General features: G+C 33.1%; 1 protein-coding gene across 2 annotated transcripts in view; it reads right to left on the minus strand.

The window, feature by feature from the left end:
• Nucleotides 1-5,917: 5,917 nt before the first annotated feature.
• The window catches only part of LOC100246137 (glycine--tRNA ligase, chloroplastic/mitochondrial 2), a 114,752-nt gene continuing 101,343 nt past the window's right edge, over nucleotides 5,918-19,326 (minus strand). For both annotated transcript variants that reach the window (XM_002270738.5, XM_059742999.1), the window contains exons 33-36: nucleotides 14,619-14,720; nucleotides 7,388-7,469; nucleotides 7,114-7,199; nucleotides 5,918-6,272 (exon numbers count right to left, since the gene is read on the minus strand). In XM_002270738.5, coding sequence (XP_002270774.2) covers nucleotides 6,174-6,272; nucleotides 7,114-7,199; nucleotides 7,388-7,469; nucleotides 14,619-14,720 — 369 coding nt within the window. In that variant the 3' untranslated portion in view covers nucleotides 5,918-6,173. The remainder of the gene's footprint in view (nucleotides 6,273-7,113; nucleotides 7,200-7,387; nucleotides 7,470-14,618; nucleotides 14,721-19,326) is intronic.

The raw sequence follows: 19,326 nt of genomic DNA on the forward strand, positions 1-19,326 counted from the left end.
ACAAATGAAATGGACAAATTGAAGGAAGTATTGGTCAATGTGTTTGAAATAAAAGACCTATGACCTCTCAAATACTTCCTAGACATGGAAGTGGCTTGCTCAAAGAAAGGTATTGTGGTTTCTCATTGGAAACATGTTTTGGATTTACTAAAGGAAACAAGGATGCTAAGATGTAAGCCTTCAAATACTCCCATGAATTCAAACTACAAAGTAGGACTAATAGCAAAAAGCCCCCCAGTTGACAAAGGAAGGTACCAACAACTTGTAGGGAAACTCGTTTATCTTTCACACACACGACTTGATATTGGATTTTCAATAAGTGTCGTAAGTCAATATATGAACAATCCTAATGAAAAGCACCTTGAAGCCGTGTATCAAATTCTATGGTATTTAAAGATGACACCAAGAAAAGGTATCTACTTTAGGAAATGAACCAACAAAGGAATTGAAGTCTACTTTGATGTTGATTGGGTAGGGTTCGTTCAAGACAAAAGGTCTACTACCGGCTACTACATGTATGTTTGAGAGAATCTTGTAACTTAGTGGAGTAAGAAGCAATTTGCTATAGAAAGAAGCAATGATGAGGTAGAGTTTAGGGCTCTTACTCAAGGTATTTTTGAAGGAATATGGTTGAAAAGATTACTTGAAGAATTGAGAATTGAAGCTGATAGAGTAATGAATGTTTTTTTTGTGACAATCTAGAAACAATTAGTATTGCAAAGAATCTAGTTCATCATGATAGAACCAAAAATGTTGAAATAGATTGTGACTTTATTAAATAAGAGATTGAAGAAGGGATACTTAATTTGATCTATACTTCAAATAGTCTTCAAGTGGTTAATATTCTCACAAAAGCTTTTCCAAGGGTAAAGTTCGAGGAATTGATTTCCAAACTGGGAATGATAGACATCTATTCCATAGCTTGAGGGGGAGTGTAGGAACTTAGAGAATAAAATCCCTATTAAATAAGGATTAGTTGACTTGTTTATTTCTTGAATTTAGAGAATAAAATCCTATTAAATGGTGATTAGTTAACCTATTTATTTTCTTTTAAATAAAGAGATATGAATTAATTCTAAATCTCATTTTTGTATTTCAGTTTTACGTGTATATCCCTTAGTTTTAGGGATAACTTTATGGTCATAAATTAAAGAATTCTCTATGGTAGGTTCTTGCTATCTTTCCTATTTATGTACTATCATTTTTCATCGTGAATAATAAGAAAAAAAGAGTTTTCCTCTCTAATTCTTGAACTATAATATGTTTACTTGATTCTTGAGGAATCAAATAAACGAGAGTAATTTACTTTCTTTCTAATTCAAGTATTTACTTAAACTTGAAATTAGAAAAAATTTATAAACCCTACCTAATTTGAAGAATCTCATCTCCAAAATGGAGAATGGGTTTCCTTGAAACTATACAAGGAATCTCTTTCTATTTCCTTAAGATTGAAAATTGGATAAAAACTCCATTAAGAGATTAATTATATGTTAATTTGACATACTAGCATATTAAAAATAATAACACATTTTTAAAAAATTTAAAATGACAACAGGATTACTAAATATAATGGATTACTTTAATTGTTATTGATTAAGATGATACCATATTTAATCATTAGAATTTTAAATAAAAAGATGTGAAGATAAGCTAATTCAAACCTAGTTGTACACCCGAGAAAAAAAAAGACGGGAAGGGGAGAGGGGGGGTGAATTGGGTGTTGGTCTAAGTACAAATGAAAAGAGAGTTGAGACCTGAGAGAGAAGAAATGCAAACTCTGTTTATAGTAATTTGATAATCCACTTACGTTCACTATCTTCAAGTTCTTAACTAAGTGAGGTTTCCATTAAATTTCAAAAGTGTGACCTCAAGCCTTCAATGGATGTAGTTAGATTCCATTTAAGGTTCCAACGGACCTCCATACATACCTCAAGTGATCTATCTCACTTGAAAAACACTTCTTAAAGGAAAAAAAAAAAAGGTAAGATGAACACTCTCAATCCTAGTAAGGATGGCAATGGGGCGGGACAATACCCGAACCCGCCCCGCCCCGCCCTTAATGGGATGGGGTTCAATTTTAATAAACGGGTTTGGGACAGGTTTAGGAATTTTTTTTTTAAACCCGGGACGGGTTCGGGTATTTTCCCACCCCGCCTCGCCTCGTTTATAAATATATGACTATATAACATATAATCATATCCTCATAAGCACAATCATCGAGATGGTCTCCAGAAAACCAGTGTGGGAAGATTGCGCCATTGATACTCTCTTTTGAATTGGGTTCTTCGACGAGCTGCCGAAGTTCCCAGCTCGGACTTAGGCCATGATTTTCTGGAGAAATGCTTGAGAAAGTCTCTCTCCCGTATTTTCTTTTCTTTTATCCTCCCAAACAACAAACAACACCATCAACATGGCATTTATGTAATTTACACCATCCACGCTCCCAAATTCTCGTCGCCGACGATCTGTCTCAGTTTGGTTACCTAGAAAAATCGGGGCAAACAACTAGGAAAAAAAATCCGCATTGTTGAATTTTCACAACTTGGCATTTTTTCTTGTTTTTTTCTGTGTCCAAACAGAAAACGTTAACTGTTGCAAGATTCTAAATTTTCTTCCATGCTTTCTCGGAAGCCAAATAAATAGAGAAAAAAAAGTTAAAAAAACAGGAGCAAAGAAAGAATAAAATAGTTATCTCAATTGTCGTTTCAGTACCAAGAGTATCTTCACTTTACACTAAACAACCAAAAAAAAAACCTCGAATAGCTTGAAGAAAGCCTAAATTTCCCCTTGATCTGAAGATCGCAAAGCATATTTACAGAAGAGACCAATTCGGCATATTTGAATTTCATAGGGAAAACAGAGAAAAATGAGAAAACATTTGCAAAAATCCAAGTAAAAAATTTTATAAGTAATTTAAAAAAAAAATTAAAATTAAAAAAAAAGTTAAACGGGGTGGGGTGGGACGGGTATGGGAATTTATCATACCCACCCTGCCCCGCCCCAACCTGTTTAATTTTTTAAATGGGACGGAGATGAGAATTATTTTAAATAAATGGGGCGGGGTTGGGATGGGGGTGACTCGTCCCAAACTCGCCTAGTTGCCATTCCTAAATCCTAGTCTAGTAAGGTGCACTCACAATACAAATGACTAGGGTTGATTTGAAGATGCACTTGAAGAATTACAAGTCAAGAAGTGAATGCACTTGAAATAGCTTTGAATGAGAGAAATAATTTGGTAAAAAAATGAAATCTCAAGGTCTCTTATTCATAAATGCTCTTCAAGTCTAGATATATAGGTGAGTAACTCGAAAACCCCAAAGCCCATAATTTAGGCTCGACTAGTTGAGTGACTGGTTGGATTAGTTCACTAGTCCTTATGCATCAAATACACTTGTAGGTGTTGGGGTTCTAGACTTTGATTGGTTGAGGCTCCTGCCTCAATTGGTTAAAACATACTATTGGAAGTATAAGGTGCATTTTGTGCATATTAATCAATCGAGCCCAATCGACTTAATAGTTTTCTTCCTACCTCGACCAATTACATTGAAACTATTGAAAAAAAAAAAGTCGGATTGAAGTTGTGGACCTTCGGGAAGGCATCCTTAATACCATATAAACCTTTTAAACCATATTTTGAAAGAATTAAAGTGAAGGTTTGAAAAAATAATAAAAACATAAAATCATTCAATTTTATGAATATGTGATCAAGTTGAGTTCAAGAAATGATGATTTTGTAAAGGTTTGAGTGCATGAAATTTTTTGATGACAAGTGCACCAACAAGTACAATCTTACATTGGTTCCCAAGTCTTCTTAGCTCTTCAATAAATTGAAGTTTTCATTAACAAGAATCTTCTATTTGAGTTATTTGAACTTTTTTTTTTAATTTCAAGAAAACTTGAAACAATTAAGTTGATTTAATCGTTATTAATTATAACCTTGTTTTGTTATCATTAAAACTTGATTAGGAAAACAGTTGGGCTAACTAAAGACTTTAGTTATGGTGTAGGTTAACACATCTGATTGTAGGTAGGATATCCCTCACAAATAAAACCCTTTTTGGAAAATGGTTATAAAAGTTCCGAGGGAGACCATTACTTTATGGAACACGTTTTATATGAGCATCTTTGGGTGACATTATGAGATGCGAAAATTTTTGTTAAATAGTTAAACTATTGCCATTGGAAAGCTATTGCTAAATTTTTTCTTGTTTTACTTATTTTTGTGATGGTATGTAACTTTGCTCTTGGAAAAGAGGGTGTTTGATAAATCAACTTAATGATTTAATAAATTAATTTATGTCATTAAGTAGATTAAGCATACATGATAAAATAACTTAATATCACAACTTAAAGTTAAAAATAACTTTAAGTATTAAGTCAAGATAGTAAACTTATTTTTAATCTCAATTGTTTTGCCTTAGTTGCCCATATCTAGTAAGAGTATATTTTATAATCACGACTCTACATTCATGACTCATTTTTTATAGTGAATATTTTTGGGTTATCTTATACATTTATAAAACTTTAAATAGGAAAATTTAAAAAATAAATTTCTTGTTTAAAATTAATGAAAATAAATATGAATTAAAATTAATGAGTGTAAATATTAGTTAAGATTAATAAGGGTAAATATGTCAATTAAATAATCGAGAACCTTAATACTTTACCAAACAACCTTAATACTTGATATAGAAGTCAAACAATAAGATTTAAGTCAACAACTTAAAAATAATTTAATTTAAAGTTAGTTTAAGTTATTAAATAATAAGTATTAGATTTCATCAAACACCCTTTTAATGCAAAGATTTTTCCTTTCCTCTTTAATACCCAAATCTCTTTAAATCCTGTTGTTTTGTTCTCGTCCCCTACCTCCCCATCTTAGAACATTAATTTTCATCAAAACTTTTGGACTTGAAATTGAGGAACTAGCTCTTCTTATATCTTTTGTGGTCCAAGTGTATTTGTAGTGGTCTCATTCTGATATGCAGGTTTAGTCTTTAACCCCTTTAGCTTTGTTCTCAGTTAGTTTTTTGTTTTGTTTTTTTTTCAAAACTCTTCCATTTCTGCCAACTTCATCCCTATTGCTTTAGCTAACTTCATTTGGATATCTAAAGCCCTTCCTAACATAAAGACCCATGAGTGGCTTATGGCTAGTATGTAGAAAGGTCAATAACAATGATATGCTTCAAAAGCATAGGCCTTACAAAGTCCTCAACTAACAGTGGTGTGTTATATATGAGAAGAATGGAGAATTAGTTATTCGTTTGATCCTTGATTGCTTAATAGCTTTGGCTCTATAGCATAGGTTGTTTAGCTTACTAAGATACTAGGTATTGCCCAAATGTATGACATAGATGTTAACATAAAAGTTTTTTATTATGGAGTTTGGGTTGGTAGCCTACATAATCAAGTGACAATTTTTTTTAACCAATGGATACGTAAAACTTTTGATTTATTTTGTAGGTGATATTTTGCCTCCATAAATTATAATTAGTAAATTTTTAGCATATTCTTATATTATTTTTGTTTCTTCCTTAAATGTACCACTTGTATTTTTTCAACCTTGGTAAGGTAAATCTTCTCATCTTTTATCATATATCATGTAATCTATAGAAGAATCTCTCGTCCTTCTAGACGGTTTTATTTAATAGAAACAGCTAAATCTTGTTTTCAATAAAAAAATAGTTAAAAAAATTTCATTCTCATTACAAAGAAATGAAGATAAAAATAAAATGGACAACTTTTGTTTCTCTTTATTTATACTATCTCCAATTTCTATAAATATTTATCTATTTTTAATATCATTATGTCTTCTCTCTTCACTAATCAGGTAGGAATCTGATTTATCTATATATATATATATATATATATAGAAAGAGAGAGGGAGAGAGAGCAAATGAACATGAGCAAGAAAGCATTGGGGGCAGTAACTAAAAAGTCATATTTTATTCAAGAAAAACTTGCACATAAATTATACGCTTGACAACATATGCTACAAAATTTTTACAAGCCTCACTTGGACGAATAAAATGTATTTTGTATAAGCTTATTCTAGGAGACAAGTCTCTCAAATTGTTCTCTCTTTTGTTTCCCTCCTATCTTTTTTATTTTTTATTTTCCTCTCAAAAACAAAAATGATCATTTGCTGTCAATGAATAAGAGGTTGGACAAACTTAAAAGCCTGGCAAAACTGAGAGATCTGCTATCCCTTTTGGAAGGTCTGCAATTTTCTTGAGTAGTGCAAGCCTGTTCTTTCTAATTCTTTCTTCTTCCTGCACATAGGCAAAAGTAAAATTGGCCATCTTTTCCAACACAACAGGAAGTATTGATCATGGAATATCCACCCATAGTATGAGTTTGCATTTGATTCACACAAAAACAAAAGCATGTTTGTTTGAGAGCAGGAACTACTTTGAATTAAAATCATCATACTATCAAAACATTCAGTTAGAAGTCAGCTGAAACCCCTCGTAATAGAACTTGGTTTTACAGTTTTTTTTTTCTTACTCTTTTGAATAGATTTCCTATAGGTAATGGAAGAATGTAAAAGTATCACACAAGAAGACATCTTTGTACATGCAAAACCTATTGCAAACCTATGCCTTGAGAGCATGAAGAGGGAATTGCAATTCAAAACTATGAACTCCTAGAGCACCATTTCAGTGGGTATCTATGCATGTGTAAGTGTGGGTGTGTTCATTTCTACATGTAGGCATCTATAAGTATAAACAGTATATATATGTCTGAAGGTATGCATGTTCATGCTTTTATGTATGTTTTTTGTTATGCATTCTTAAGCTATATGAGAATACACGTATTATGAAGACATGCAAATGCCAGTGGTTCATCATTTTCTTAGATTTTAGTGTTTTAAGCATTCAGTTTCACAATAAACATTAACAACTATTTTTTCATATGTATTTTTTCCATCAAATAAGATAGGCACATTACTTGTCCTACATGCCAGGTCTGGGTGAGATACATCATCATATACAAATCATAAAGCAAGAAGTTCCTTGTTTATCACACTCAGACTGAACATGTAGTTTTTCACATGTAGTAGGATTTTGTTTTTGTAGGCATTCCAATAAATGAAAATGAGGAGGAGCATACCACCATAACAAAGACATTATTAAAGAAATCCTCAAGAGGCTGTAGCAGTTGGGAAGATGCTTCGAAAAAATCATCAACCTCAATACCTATAGGAGGAAAAAGTTAATATTAGGGTTGGTAAATAAAATATATTAATATTATCAAAGGAATGTAACATGAACTACTCTTGTGCACCATTCTCAACTAGAAGAATTGTTTAATGAAAACATGCTTTACAAATATATGGATTCAATGCCACAATAGAACAGTGATGTCTTGGATAAGATGGAAGTACCAGGATATATTTTGTTTCTAACTGATAAGAAAGCCCTCCACAAAGCTCTCTCCTCATTTGTCTCAAATGAAGCTTCATCCACCTAAGAAGATTATTTTTATGCAAGTGAGAATGTGGGCAATTAGGTACTTGCAATAAATTGGTCCATATAAATTCCACATATTAACATGCCATTTCATAGGTAGGGAAGTAACATATCCTTAAAAGACAAAAGTGAAACAATAAAGCAGTTTAACTTCTCCTCAAGTACTTCCACTACATGAGTATCAGACAATCATTGATAAACCAGAAACTAGAATATATAATTTCATTCACAACCCTTTAATAATACAGTACTAAACTAGTAGACACCCTTTTTAAAACTTTTTGTATGCTGTTCAATTAGAGTTTCAAGCATCTAAATGATTTCCAAAGCCTGCCCATTTATCCTTACCCCAGATTCACCAGAATCACTCATTTGCACAAAACAACAAAAATACCCCTTCTTTCCCATTTTTTAACACTAGCAAATTTACCTTAAAACAACCTCGTAGTCGCCTATATCCTTATCCAGGTCATTGCCAAGTGTTTGAACCAAAATAAGCCCTATTAACCAAATAACAAATCTTTGTCCAAAAGGACCACAGTAATCACCAGAGGATTCGATGTTGAAAGATCCCCAACCATAACTTCCCATGACACCAACCTTACATCCCAGAGAAACAGATTTTGATAGTTCACTAGTGATGGGCCTCATGCGGTCACTTGATTGTTTGCATTTGTCATCTTCGGTTTCAGATGTGAGATCCTGGTCTTTATCTTCTTCAAGGCTTTTTACAGTCAAATCTTTCTTTCTTGCCTTATCCCAATGTTCTGGTTCTCCTCCAGTTTTCCCTACTGAGTTCGTTTGGAATTCTCAAGTCCCTTTCAAAGTCAAGTTCTTTGTCTGGTTGGTGGCACACAAGAAGGTAAATACTAATGACTTGCTACAATTGAGAAGACCCTACAAAGCTCTTAGTCCTGATATTTGTAAGTTGTGCATGAGGCATGGAGAATCAACAGATCATCTTTTCCTACATTGTTCTTTGACAATGGGGTTATGACACAAATTATTTCAGTTAACCAAGACGGATTGGGTTCCCCCGAGGAGCATTTTCAACATGCTGTCCATCAATTACAATGGTTTTGGTTTATATAAGAGAGGGACAGTTTTGTGGCAAGTTGCGTACATAGCTATAATTTGGGTTGTGTGGCGGGAAAGAAAAGTGAGGATCTTTGATAAAGCAAGGAATTCAGAGAATCTTTGGGATTCTATTCATTTCCTTACTTCTCTTTGGGCTTTTTGTTCCAAGGTCTTTACGGGGACTCCCCTTATTGTGTTACAACTTGATTGGCTAGCGGCATGTAATTCCTTTGGGTTGGTCTAGTCTAGAGAGTTTGTTCGTTATTACATTGTATTTTCTTGTCTTCGTATTCTTGTAGTTTAGTTTTCTTTGGTGGGAGGATTCTTCATCCTTCTTTTGTACTTCTTTTTTCTATTAATATATTCCTTTGTCATTTCCTATCAAAAAAAAAAAAAAGAAATTTACTAGTGATGCATGGTGCACTGAATTAACTTATATAATTGTATTGGATGTCATTTAAACATCTCAGATTAATAGCGAGAAGTGCCAATATCTTCTCAAGACAGATATATTTTCCGGTGAAACTACTAACATTACAAAAAATTAACTTCTAGAGCTCTCGAACAAGTAAAATATCACGTAAAAGGGACTTAGAGTAAATGCATGGTTGAACATACTCATTTAAGACTTGAGTGCAATGGTTTTGAACCAACTTGGAGGCTGAAACAAGAAAAAGATAATGGGTGTGCTGCAATTATAGCTTACTGTTGACTTAGTATTATCATCCATAGTAAATTATAATTTTTTTAATAGACAATAAGAAATCTATCATAAATTATAAATTACCAAGTAGGCAATACTCTTCATACTTTTTGGTTCAGTTTAAGATATTTCAGTTATGAATATGACACGAACAGTTCTAAACAATTAAAAAGTTTCTTGTTTTGTTTGTACTAAAAAGGTACGTGTTTCTCCAAATCAAAGCGCTCAAAAATCAATCTATCATTACTTCCATAAATTAGGAATAAAAAATATAAAAAAATCCATTTGGCAAATCACGAAATCGATGATAAGAATATTGTCACGTCTAAATTTTAAACAAGGGGCGTGGAGAATTAGTTGATCATCTCTTCCTACTTGCCCCATAGTATCATGGTGCAATACTTCTTGTGATTAACTGGGTTCCACCTAAAAGTTTAGAAGAGATGATAATTATTTCCTATAGAGAATCTCAGATAATTGTTATTCTCTAAATAAGGATAAAATCCAGAATTTGGTTTATTTTCTAAATATGGGAGATGGTGTTACTTGTTGCTAGCTGTAATATTACAGCTGGTGTGAATCTCCTAAAATAAAGGGTTGTGGTTACAAAACCTAACCTATAAATCTACTTGTATTGAAGATATAAAATAATATAACAAAAACAGTATCCACTTTGTGGTCTGCCCATTTTTTTTTCTGCAGCGTTTTTTTTCCTTCATCTTTTTTTTTTTTTTGTTTCCTGCCCAGTTTCATGGTATTAGAGCTGGTGCCAGTTGAGAAAAAAGATGTATAGAACAACCTTAACTGGTGAGTGCAGGGATGCTGGTTCTGAGGTCTCTTCGGAAGTCTCTCAGCCCATCCCCACAAGTTCATCCACTGCAGCCTCCTTTCCAACCTTTTCCGAAAATTCTTCTCTTCAAATCACAACCATGAAACTGAATAATCAAAATTTCCTTCAATGGTCTCGGTCTGCTCTAAAGAGGATGAGGCCATCTTGGTTATGCGGATGGTTCAATAAAAAAACCTGATCCAGGAGATCTCTCTTTTCCAACATGGGATGGATGCACACAAAACTCCATGGTTATGGCGTGGATTGTGAATTCAATAGAAGAAGATATCAAGGAATTTTATCTATATTATTCCACCGCTAAGGAGATGTGGGATGCATTAACTCTAGCATACTCAGACATGAAAAACTCAGCCCAACTTTTTGAACTTTGAAAGAGAGCTCGTGATTTGAAACAAGGGGAGCTGGATGTTGCCCAATATTTCAGTGCCTTGACTCACTTGTCGCAGGAAATTGGTCTTTATGTCCAAATTCCATAGTCAAATCCTCAGGATGTTGAACTATACAAAAAGCAAATTAAAAAAGAATGAGTCTTTGATTTTTTGGTGGAATTAAATCCTGATCTTGATGAGTCAGGGGCCAACTTCTAGGAATCAAACCTCTCCCATTGATTGCTAAAATATTTGCTGAAGAGAGGCAAGTTGAAAACGGGTTATGATGGGCGAATCAAAACCATCATTGCCTGAAGTTTCAGTCCTAGCAATTCCTGGTCAAGAATCCCCTAAGAACTAAAAAAGAAACAATCCTTGGTCTGATTTCTGCAAGAAAACAAATCACCAAAGGTCGATGTTGGAAGTTACACGGTAAGCCGCCAAATTGGAAGGACAGTAGGGTTGGAAATCGAGATCCCTCTGGTTTTCATATTTTAGCTGAGATCTCTAACTAACCAGATCCTAGCTCAAAGTAGAATGTTTTTGGAGAAGGTACATAGTTCTTGCTTACCAAAGAGAAAATGGAGCAATTGTACAAACTACTCAAACCATCATAGGACACCAATACTTTATTTCTAGCACAAGGAGGTAATTTTTTCTTAGCCCTTAGTAGTTGCATCAATGATCTAGAAACCTAGGTGATTTGACACTAGAGCCACAGATCACATGACAGGTTGCGAAAAATTATTCTAGTCATAAAATCCTAGTTCAGGAAGTTTCAAGGTTAAAATAACAGATGGATCTCTTTCAACAGTGGAAGGAACCGGAACTACTAGAATTAGTCATAAAATTGAAACTACACTTTGTTTTGCATGTTCCAAATTTGTCTTGCAACCTTCTCTCTATTAGTAAGCTGACTTTGGGGAAGAGGATTGGCAATGCTAGAGAATGTGTGGGGCTATACTATTTTGAGAAAGAAGCCAAATTGAATAAACAAGCTCAAACTACAAGTTGTAAGTCTTTTTCTAGAGGACATAAAATAATGTTGCGGCATCATAGACTAGGCCACCCAAGTTTTTCATATATACGAATTTTGTTTCCATCACTATTTCATAATGGAGATTTATTTCAATGTGAAATTTGTTAATTAGCCAAGCATGCTCATTCCACTTATCCTGCTAAAAAATACAAGGCTTCATCACCTTTTTCATTAGTCCATAGTGATATTTGGGGTCCTTCATGAGTTAAACATTTAACTGAAAAAAAAATGGTATATCACATTTATTGATGATCACACTTGGGCTTGTTGGGTATATCTTTTGAAAGAAAAATTAAAAGCAAAGCAAGTGTTAAAATTTTTTTATGCTATGATTAACACCTAATACAATGCAAACATTAAAATTCTCAAAACAACCAACAAAAAAGAATATTTTAAATCTATTCTAGGAAGTTTGCTCTCTGAGAAAGACATTATTCATCAAAGCTCCTACATAATAACCCCACAACAAAATGGCATGGCTGAAAAAAGAATTGACACCTTCTACAAGTAACTAGAGCCATTATGTTCACAAATAATGTACCAAAATACCTTTGGGGGGGTGTTGTTCTTACTGCCTATTATCTAATAAATAGAATGCCAACCCAGATTCTCAATTATGAAATACCGTTAACTTGTTTTCTCAAAACCTATCCTCACAACCAATCTATCTCTTCACTTCCATTAAGAGTCTTTCATTGCACTTCCTTTGTACACATCCACGATAATGATAGGAGTAAACTTGACCCTAAAGCTCAAAAATATATTTTCTTAAGATACTCTCCTGCACAAAAATGGTACAAGTGTTACTCACTAGGAACATGCAAGTATTACACTTCTATGGATGTGGCATTCTTTGAAAACCAACCTTTTTTCACCAAAACTTTCCCTAAAGGGGAGAAAGTTAGCGAGGATGGAAATATTTGGGATGTCATTGCTCCCGTATATGCACCACCACCTAAAGCCTGAACAACCACAAACACTACTACCTAAGCCTAAACAGCCACAAACACCTTTTGCAGAACCTACTATGACCATGAACAAGGGTTCAATGACAGGGTACCAACAAGCTTAACCCAATCACACTCTGTTTTATAGACAAAAAAGGGGTAAGACTACGATTCTCATAGTCTATGTTGATGATATAATCTTGATTGGTGATGATATTATAGAGATGCAAAGGCTAAAAAATACTCTTGCAGCAGAATTTGAGATTAAAGATCTAGGCCCATTGGGATATTTTCTTGGTATGGAAGTAGCAAGAAATAGAAGCGGTATTTCAGTCTTGAGGAAGTACGTCCTAGATCTCTTGGAGGAGATAGAGATGTCAGGGTGTAAGCCTGCAAGTACACTCATAAATCCTAATTTGAAACTAGGAGAACAATCTGAAAGCACACTAATTGATAAAGGTTGATACTAACGTCTAATAGGAAAGCTTATCTATCTTTCCCATACTAGACTTGATATTGCCTTCGTAGTTAGTGTCGTGAGCTAGTATATGCATTCTCCTTATGAAGAACACATGGAAGCCATGTGTCAGATTTTGAGATACCTTAAAGGGACTTTGGGACGAGACCTATTCTTCAAGAAAAGTGAAGAGAGCAGTGTTAAGACTTTTATAGATGTAGATTAGGTAGGATCAGTGGAAGACAGGAGGTCAACAATCGAATATTGCACCTTTGTGTGGGGTAATTTAGTGATGTGGGGGAGCAAGAAACAGACAGTGGTGACTAGAGGTAGTGTTGAAGTAGAATTTAGAGCTTTAGTACATGGGATTTGTGAATTACTATGATTGAAGATATTGTTGGATAAATTGAAATTTATGAGAAATGAGCCTATGACGATTTACTGTGACAATGAGGCTGCCATCGCCATCTCTCATAATCTCGTTCATCACAATAGAACAAAACATGTAGAGGTGGACCTCCACTTTATCAAGGAAAAGATCGAAGATGGGAGCATTTGTGTTGTCTATGTGCCTTCATCATAGCAAGTTGCGGATTTGTCAACTAAGGGATCATTCAAGCCAGTGTTTGAGAAGTTGGTTGACAAGCTGGGCCTATTCAATGTGTTTAGTCCAGCTTAAGGGGGAGTGTAGAGAATCCCGAATAATTCTTATTCTTTAAATAACGATAAAATCCAAGATTTGGTTTATTTTCTAATTATGGGAGATTGTGTTACTTGTTGCTAGCTGTAATATTACAGCTGGTTTGAATATCCTAAAATATAGCTGGTGTGAATTTCCTAAAATAAAGGGCTGTGGTTACAAAACCTAGCTTATCAATCTACTTGTGTTGAAGAAATAAAATAATATAACAAAAACAGTCTCTCTGTTTCCTGCCCAGTTTCATTTCCTTTAAAGAATTTTAAGGGGCCTCATAACTTTGGACTTTTACTAGTCCCATATTGATATGGACTATTTGGTGGAAAAGAGATGTGAGTTCTGAGAATAGATGGAGCTTGGAGGCAGTTTAGGACTTATTTTATTTCCTCCTCCTTGGGCTTCAGCTGGTGAAGCCTTTGCACACACCCCCTTGAGCCTTATATGATAGGATTGGAACCTAGCGTGCAGGTCCAGAAGGTTTACTGAGGGTCACTGCCTCTAATGAGTTTTACAAAGGTAAATCTTAATGGTAATTTTTATTTTTGAGTAACCTAAGACAGAGCACAGAAGCATTTCATATACCTCCAGACCTTTATTAATTTAATCTGAACAAAGCTTTTCTGAATCATATCTATTCAAAAACTAACAACTACCAGTATAAGAGGTGTTTCAGCAATGAAATTTTGGGTAGTTATGTAAAAGAAATAGCCAGTGCATTCAGTATATTGAAGTTTATGTGCAACTCTTGATGATAAATAAGTCCAGTTTCTGAGGATGGATGCATGAAATTATTTCTGGTAGGATCCTGGAGCAAGATATTTGGCTTATATCCAGTGTGTTAGAACCCTAATAACCAACTACAATCCTGCCATTTTCTTCAATGAAGATTAGGCAAGTTAGGGCACAGCCCATTAACCTCAGTCAAGCTAAACATCTGAAACCAGACAACTTTCAGGTCCTAAGAAACAAGTTTCTGATTAGATTTAATAAACAAAACGTAACAAATACCTCCATATCAGCTTCCACATCCTTTCCACGAACAATTCTTGTTGGACGAGAATAGGCTTCAACAACCTTCGGCAGAAGCTCACCTCTTGACATGGCATCCATCTAAAACCAATTAATTTTTACACCATTAAAACTAGATATATCCTCCAAGAATATTGAAAAGGGGTAAGCAATATCCATTCTTTTCCCTTTTTTTCAACAGCACAAGTATATTAATGAAAAATTGAAGTCATATTCTCAAGAGTAAACTTTTTCTATTAAATTCTTGCATCTTTTCAAAATGAATAAATAAAAAGAAAATGGCAGAGAGAGGGGACAAGGCAACATTGGATAAATTTTGAGAAAACTTCAAATTAAGTTGTATCTTATATTGAATTGACAGAATAAACCCAGCTTTTGGGCCCCAACGAGTTTTACCAGTAGTATTCTTTTGCATGCATGCAAACCAACTTACATAAAACATCAATTTTATTTCCTTTCTTTTCTTTTTCCTATTCTACAGTTTTATTTCAATGAGTACCTTAAGATTTCTATTATTCGGAAAGGAGAATATCAAATGGGAAAAATAACTACTGCTAAATAAAAACAAAGGAAAGATGAGCACATGATCCTGTTAGCAAAATACAGCAAAGCCCAATCACTAAAGGTCCACTAAAGGACAGAAAACAATAAATAAATTTTGAAACTTGAGAAGTCAGTAATGCAAACATGATGATGCAAATCATGTTAAGAAAAAAAAAGGGCTTATTGAGATTTTCTTTGTAAAATAAATGTTAAAATCTAGATGGGTATCTAGTTAACTAGTTTAGTCAGTATTCTAAATTACTAACCAACAACATGGATTGCCCAGCGAGAAAACTCTTAGCAAGTAAATGCTACAATGGCTATAATATAGCTAGTTAAGCAGGCAGATAGTGTTCATTTCAAAACCTCTGTTACCAAATTTTTTATTACCCTTAAACACAAAGGCTGTGTTTGCTTCCTAGAAATTGTTAACGAAATGAAAAAAGAAGAAGTTAAAGAACATAATTTTCTCATGTTTGGATAGCATGGAAAAATGTAAGGAAAAAAAAATGGTCAGCAAAAGGAGGAAGAAAAATGGCAAAAGATTTTTCTCCCTCTTTTCCTTGAAAAGGAAAAATGTAAAGAAAGTGTATTTTTTCAAAAATTTAATTTTCTTTTCCTTAATTTTTCCATGGATAACCAAATAAAAAAAAATATAGATTTTTCCTTACCTCTTTCTTTTATTCTCTTTTTCTATCTGTTTTTTTCTCCTCAAACTTTCTGGAAATCAAACATGGCCATAAAATACAAACCCTAACCTCTTGGTTTTGAAGCATTGTCAAAATTTTGGCATTGAAACAAAAGATCATGTTTTTCCATGCACAAGAGTCATTCTACCACCTTCACAGATGCAAAGCTCCCATCTAAGTTTGTAGTCTTGTTAAAAGAATATGCGATCACCATTAAAAATGTTGCTTTTGCTTAATGGTCAAGTATGATCCATCAATACAACACTGGAGAAAATGTAAAACGAAATCATTAAGAAATTGGGAATTGTTGTTGCAAGTAAGAAAATAGTTCAAACTACCATCAGTCGAGTTTGAATCTTCTAATCTCAGTCCGATTTCTGACTTGATGATCCAATCACTACAAATCCCAGATCGTATTCCTTTGCAAGTGTTGGTTCTTCTTGTTCAAACTCATTTTGCAGACCAATAATCCAATATCAAGGAAGCAAGGTTTTACTTAATGTGTTATTAGAGGAATGCTCACGCAATCAAGGTGATCAAAACACCAAATCCAGGAAAGTAACAGTTAACTTTCATTTATTTATTTTTTATTATTATTATTATTATTATTATTTTAGGTTCTAAATCAATCTGAGGATGGTCTTGCTATGAAGGTTCTCCCTGGATAAAGAGAATACAAATCTTTCTTCAGGTCAAGCTTTATGATGCTACTCTACAGGATGGGGAAATCTTCCTCGTGAAGGCAGTACTGCCTATAAGGTGGCCAAGAAATAGATCCCCACAGTGAATCACTTAATTAGTTATTAAAAAAAATAAAATTGCTCTATGCATAATAAATTAACAGACTAAAGAAGCAAAAAGTTGATCTCCTCCTCTTTCATGGTGAGGTGTTCCAAAGCTGTACAGGATTCCTTTCATTGGGATTTTCCTTGATTTGATGGATGGTTGGTGGTGTTCCAAGTTGATGGAAGATAGACTAGAGAGCAGCCCCATTTTCCATTTGAAGCATTGTTGTTAAAAACGTATGATACAATACATTTTTATGGAAATCGATACATATCGTAATTTGTATCTTATTTTAAAGCGTATCTTACGATACATATATGATACATGATACGATATATGATATTATGATACAACGATACATATATCTTTAACTATTTTTAATAATTTTTTTTTTAATAATTTTTTTTTTAAATCAAATTATTTTTTTTAGTTAAAAGAATTTATTTTATTAATTGTTTAAAATATATTAAAAGATTAAAAATTGATCATAAAAGGGAGAAATAGGTAAAATAAACTTATATGAAAAGCTATGTTCTTGTTGCGAAATGTTATATTAGAAGTTAAGTTTATTTTTACAATGAATATTAGAGAATTTTCGTTTGAATGTTGACAATGAAAATGATAGTGATTAATGAATAAATTTTTTTACTTAATATATTAGTTTTTATTTTTATTTTTATTATTTCCTTTTTGGTGGAAAAGGAATGATGACAAACCTATATAGGTGAAACTTTGAAGATGACACTAAGGGAATATGTGATGAATCTATATATTAAAGTAATATTTTGATAATTTTAACTTTTCAAAACTTTAACATTCAATATTTATGATATGATATAATTTAACTCTTTAAATCCTACCATCTTCCATAAAATTGGTTATATATTACTCTATACTTCATAATTTCAATAGATGTACACATATGCATATTTTTTATATTTATTTTTCACCATATAAAAAACCTTACGATACATGATACGATATGATATAGAAAAATAGAAAAATGACACACAATACGTTTTGAGTTAACAACTATGATTTGAAGTACTTGAGTGTGTGTGTGTATATTGGGTGGAGGGGAATAGTAGGGTAGTGTAAGAGGGTTTCTAAAGGGGAAGAATCCCAATTCCTCAAATGAAAGACGTTTTTACTCTATCTTTCACCCCTTGGGCTATCTTGGGCAAGTTCAAAGGGATTACTTTCTCAATTCTTCAGACCCTTTACTTGGATCATAATTTCACAAACTGGGAATATGGAAGTTTCTGAATATGATACATGGCAACAGGATTCTCACTTATGCTTTCAATAAAATAAAACCATCTTGCTTATCATGATGATTGTTGCCTAAATAACTGCTCAGTTAATGTTTCAGTCACCACACATGAATATGATTGTGAAATGGAGATAGAAAAAGTATGCTAAGGTGAAAAATTAAAAATGAAGCCCCTACAAAGCATGGGTCATTATTAAAACTAAATTTAAACTAGCAACCATTTTCATGAAATGTTCACCACAGAGATAAGCAAAGGACCCTATTAAAAATTTCAAAAGTTGAAGAGTTTCAGTATTGAGCCCCTTTCAAAAGCTTTAATTGAAGCAGGAAAGATTAAAAATTTTCAGTTTCCTGATACAAAATTTTCTGTATGCTGACTATTTGTGGACAAATTTGGAAATGTCTCAACCATACTGAGAATTGAGGCTGGAAGTGAAATTTAAAGCATTGATTTAATGCTCCCACAATACTTAACATTGTGTCTAATCCAATGAAATTGAATTAGTTGATTCGAATTGGAATTGTCAATTTGTCCAGGGAAAGAAGTTTCATTGGGGAAGGTGGTATCACCTACAAGGCAAGATGATTAGCACCATGACCTGGAAACAAGAACGTTCTTTCTCAATTTTGGAGTGTCTCAGCCATAATGAAAATTGAGGCTGAATGTGAAATTTAAAACGTTGATGTGATGTTAACACTGCACTTCAATGCATAGTATTAGTTCTGTTTCATCTTCTTCATGTTCATATTAAGCCAACCTCTAAAACCAGATTGGATAAATTAAGATGACTAGCTCTTTAACTAACATTAGGTTCCTGAACCATTCCTGAGAATTCCACTAACTTTTTGGCCGACTGAAACAACAGAAAGATTGATCTTAACTTTCATGATTCACACCAATGGGCAGTTTGATATTACTACAACTTTTAGGAAAATCACTTTCAGCTAAGCTATTAAAAAAAAAAAAAAAATCAATTGTGCCAAAAAGCAGTTGAGCATTTGGTAAATTAAGGTTTCAAAAGTATAGTGAGTTAAAAATGACATTTAAATGTTTGATAAACTGAATTTCAAATTGTTGTAGACATATTTAATGCATAAAATAAGAATGTTAAAAATGTAAACAACTTCCTTTATTTGTATATAAAAATTTATTTTAATTAAATAAATTATTGTATTATTTAAAAACCAGTTCTTAGTATTTCCATTTTTAATTTTCAAAGGAAATACTTTCATTTTTTTTTCTTTTAATAAAATTGAAGCAAACATCTTTACAATAATAGATTTGTTTCTTTTACATTTTACAATAAACAATATAAAATGCAAATCCCAAAAGACAAGGTTCTAGAAGAGAAGAAGATAAGAGAGGAAAAAAATTGCAAAGGAATCACAAAAGGAA

The sequence above is a fragment of the Vitis vinifera genome, chromosome 15, assembly GCF_030704535.1.
Source record: "Vitis vinifera cultivar Pinot Noir 40024 chromosome 15, ASM3070453v1".
Lineage (NCBI taxonomy): Eukaryota > Viridiplantae > Streptophyta > Magnoliopsida > Vitales > Vitaceae > Vitis > Vitis vinifera.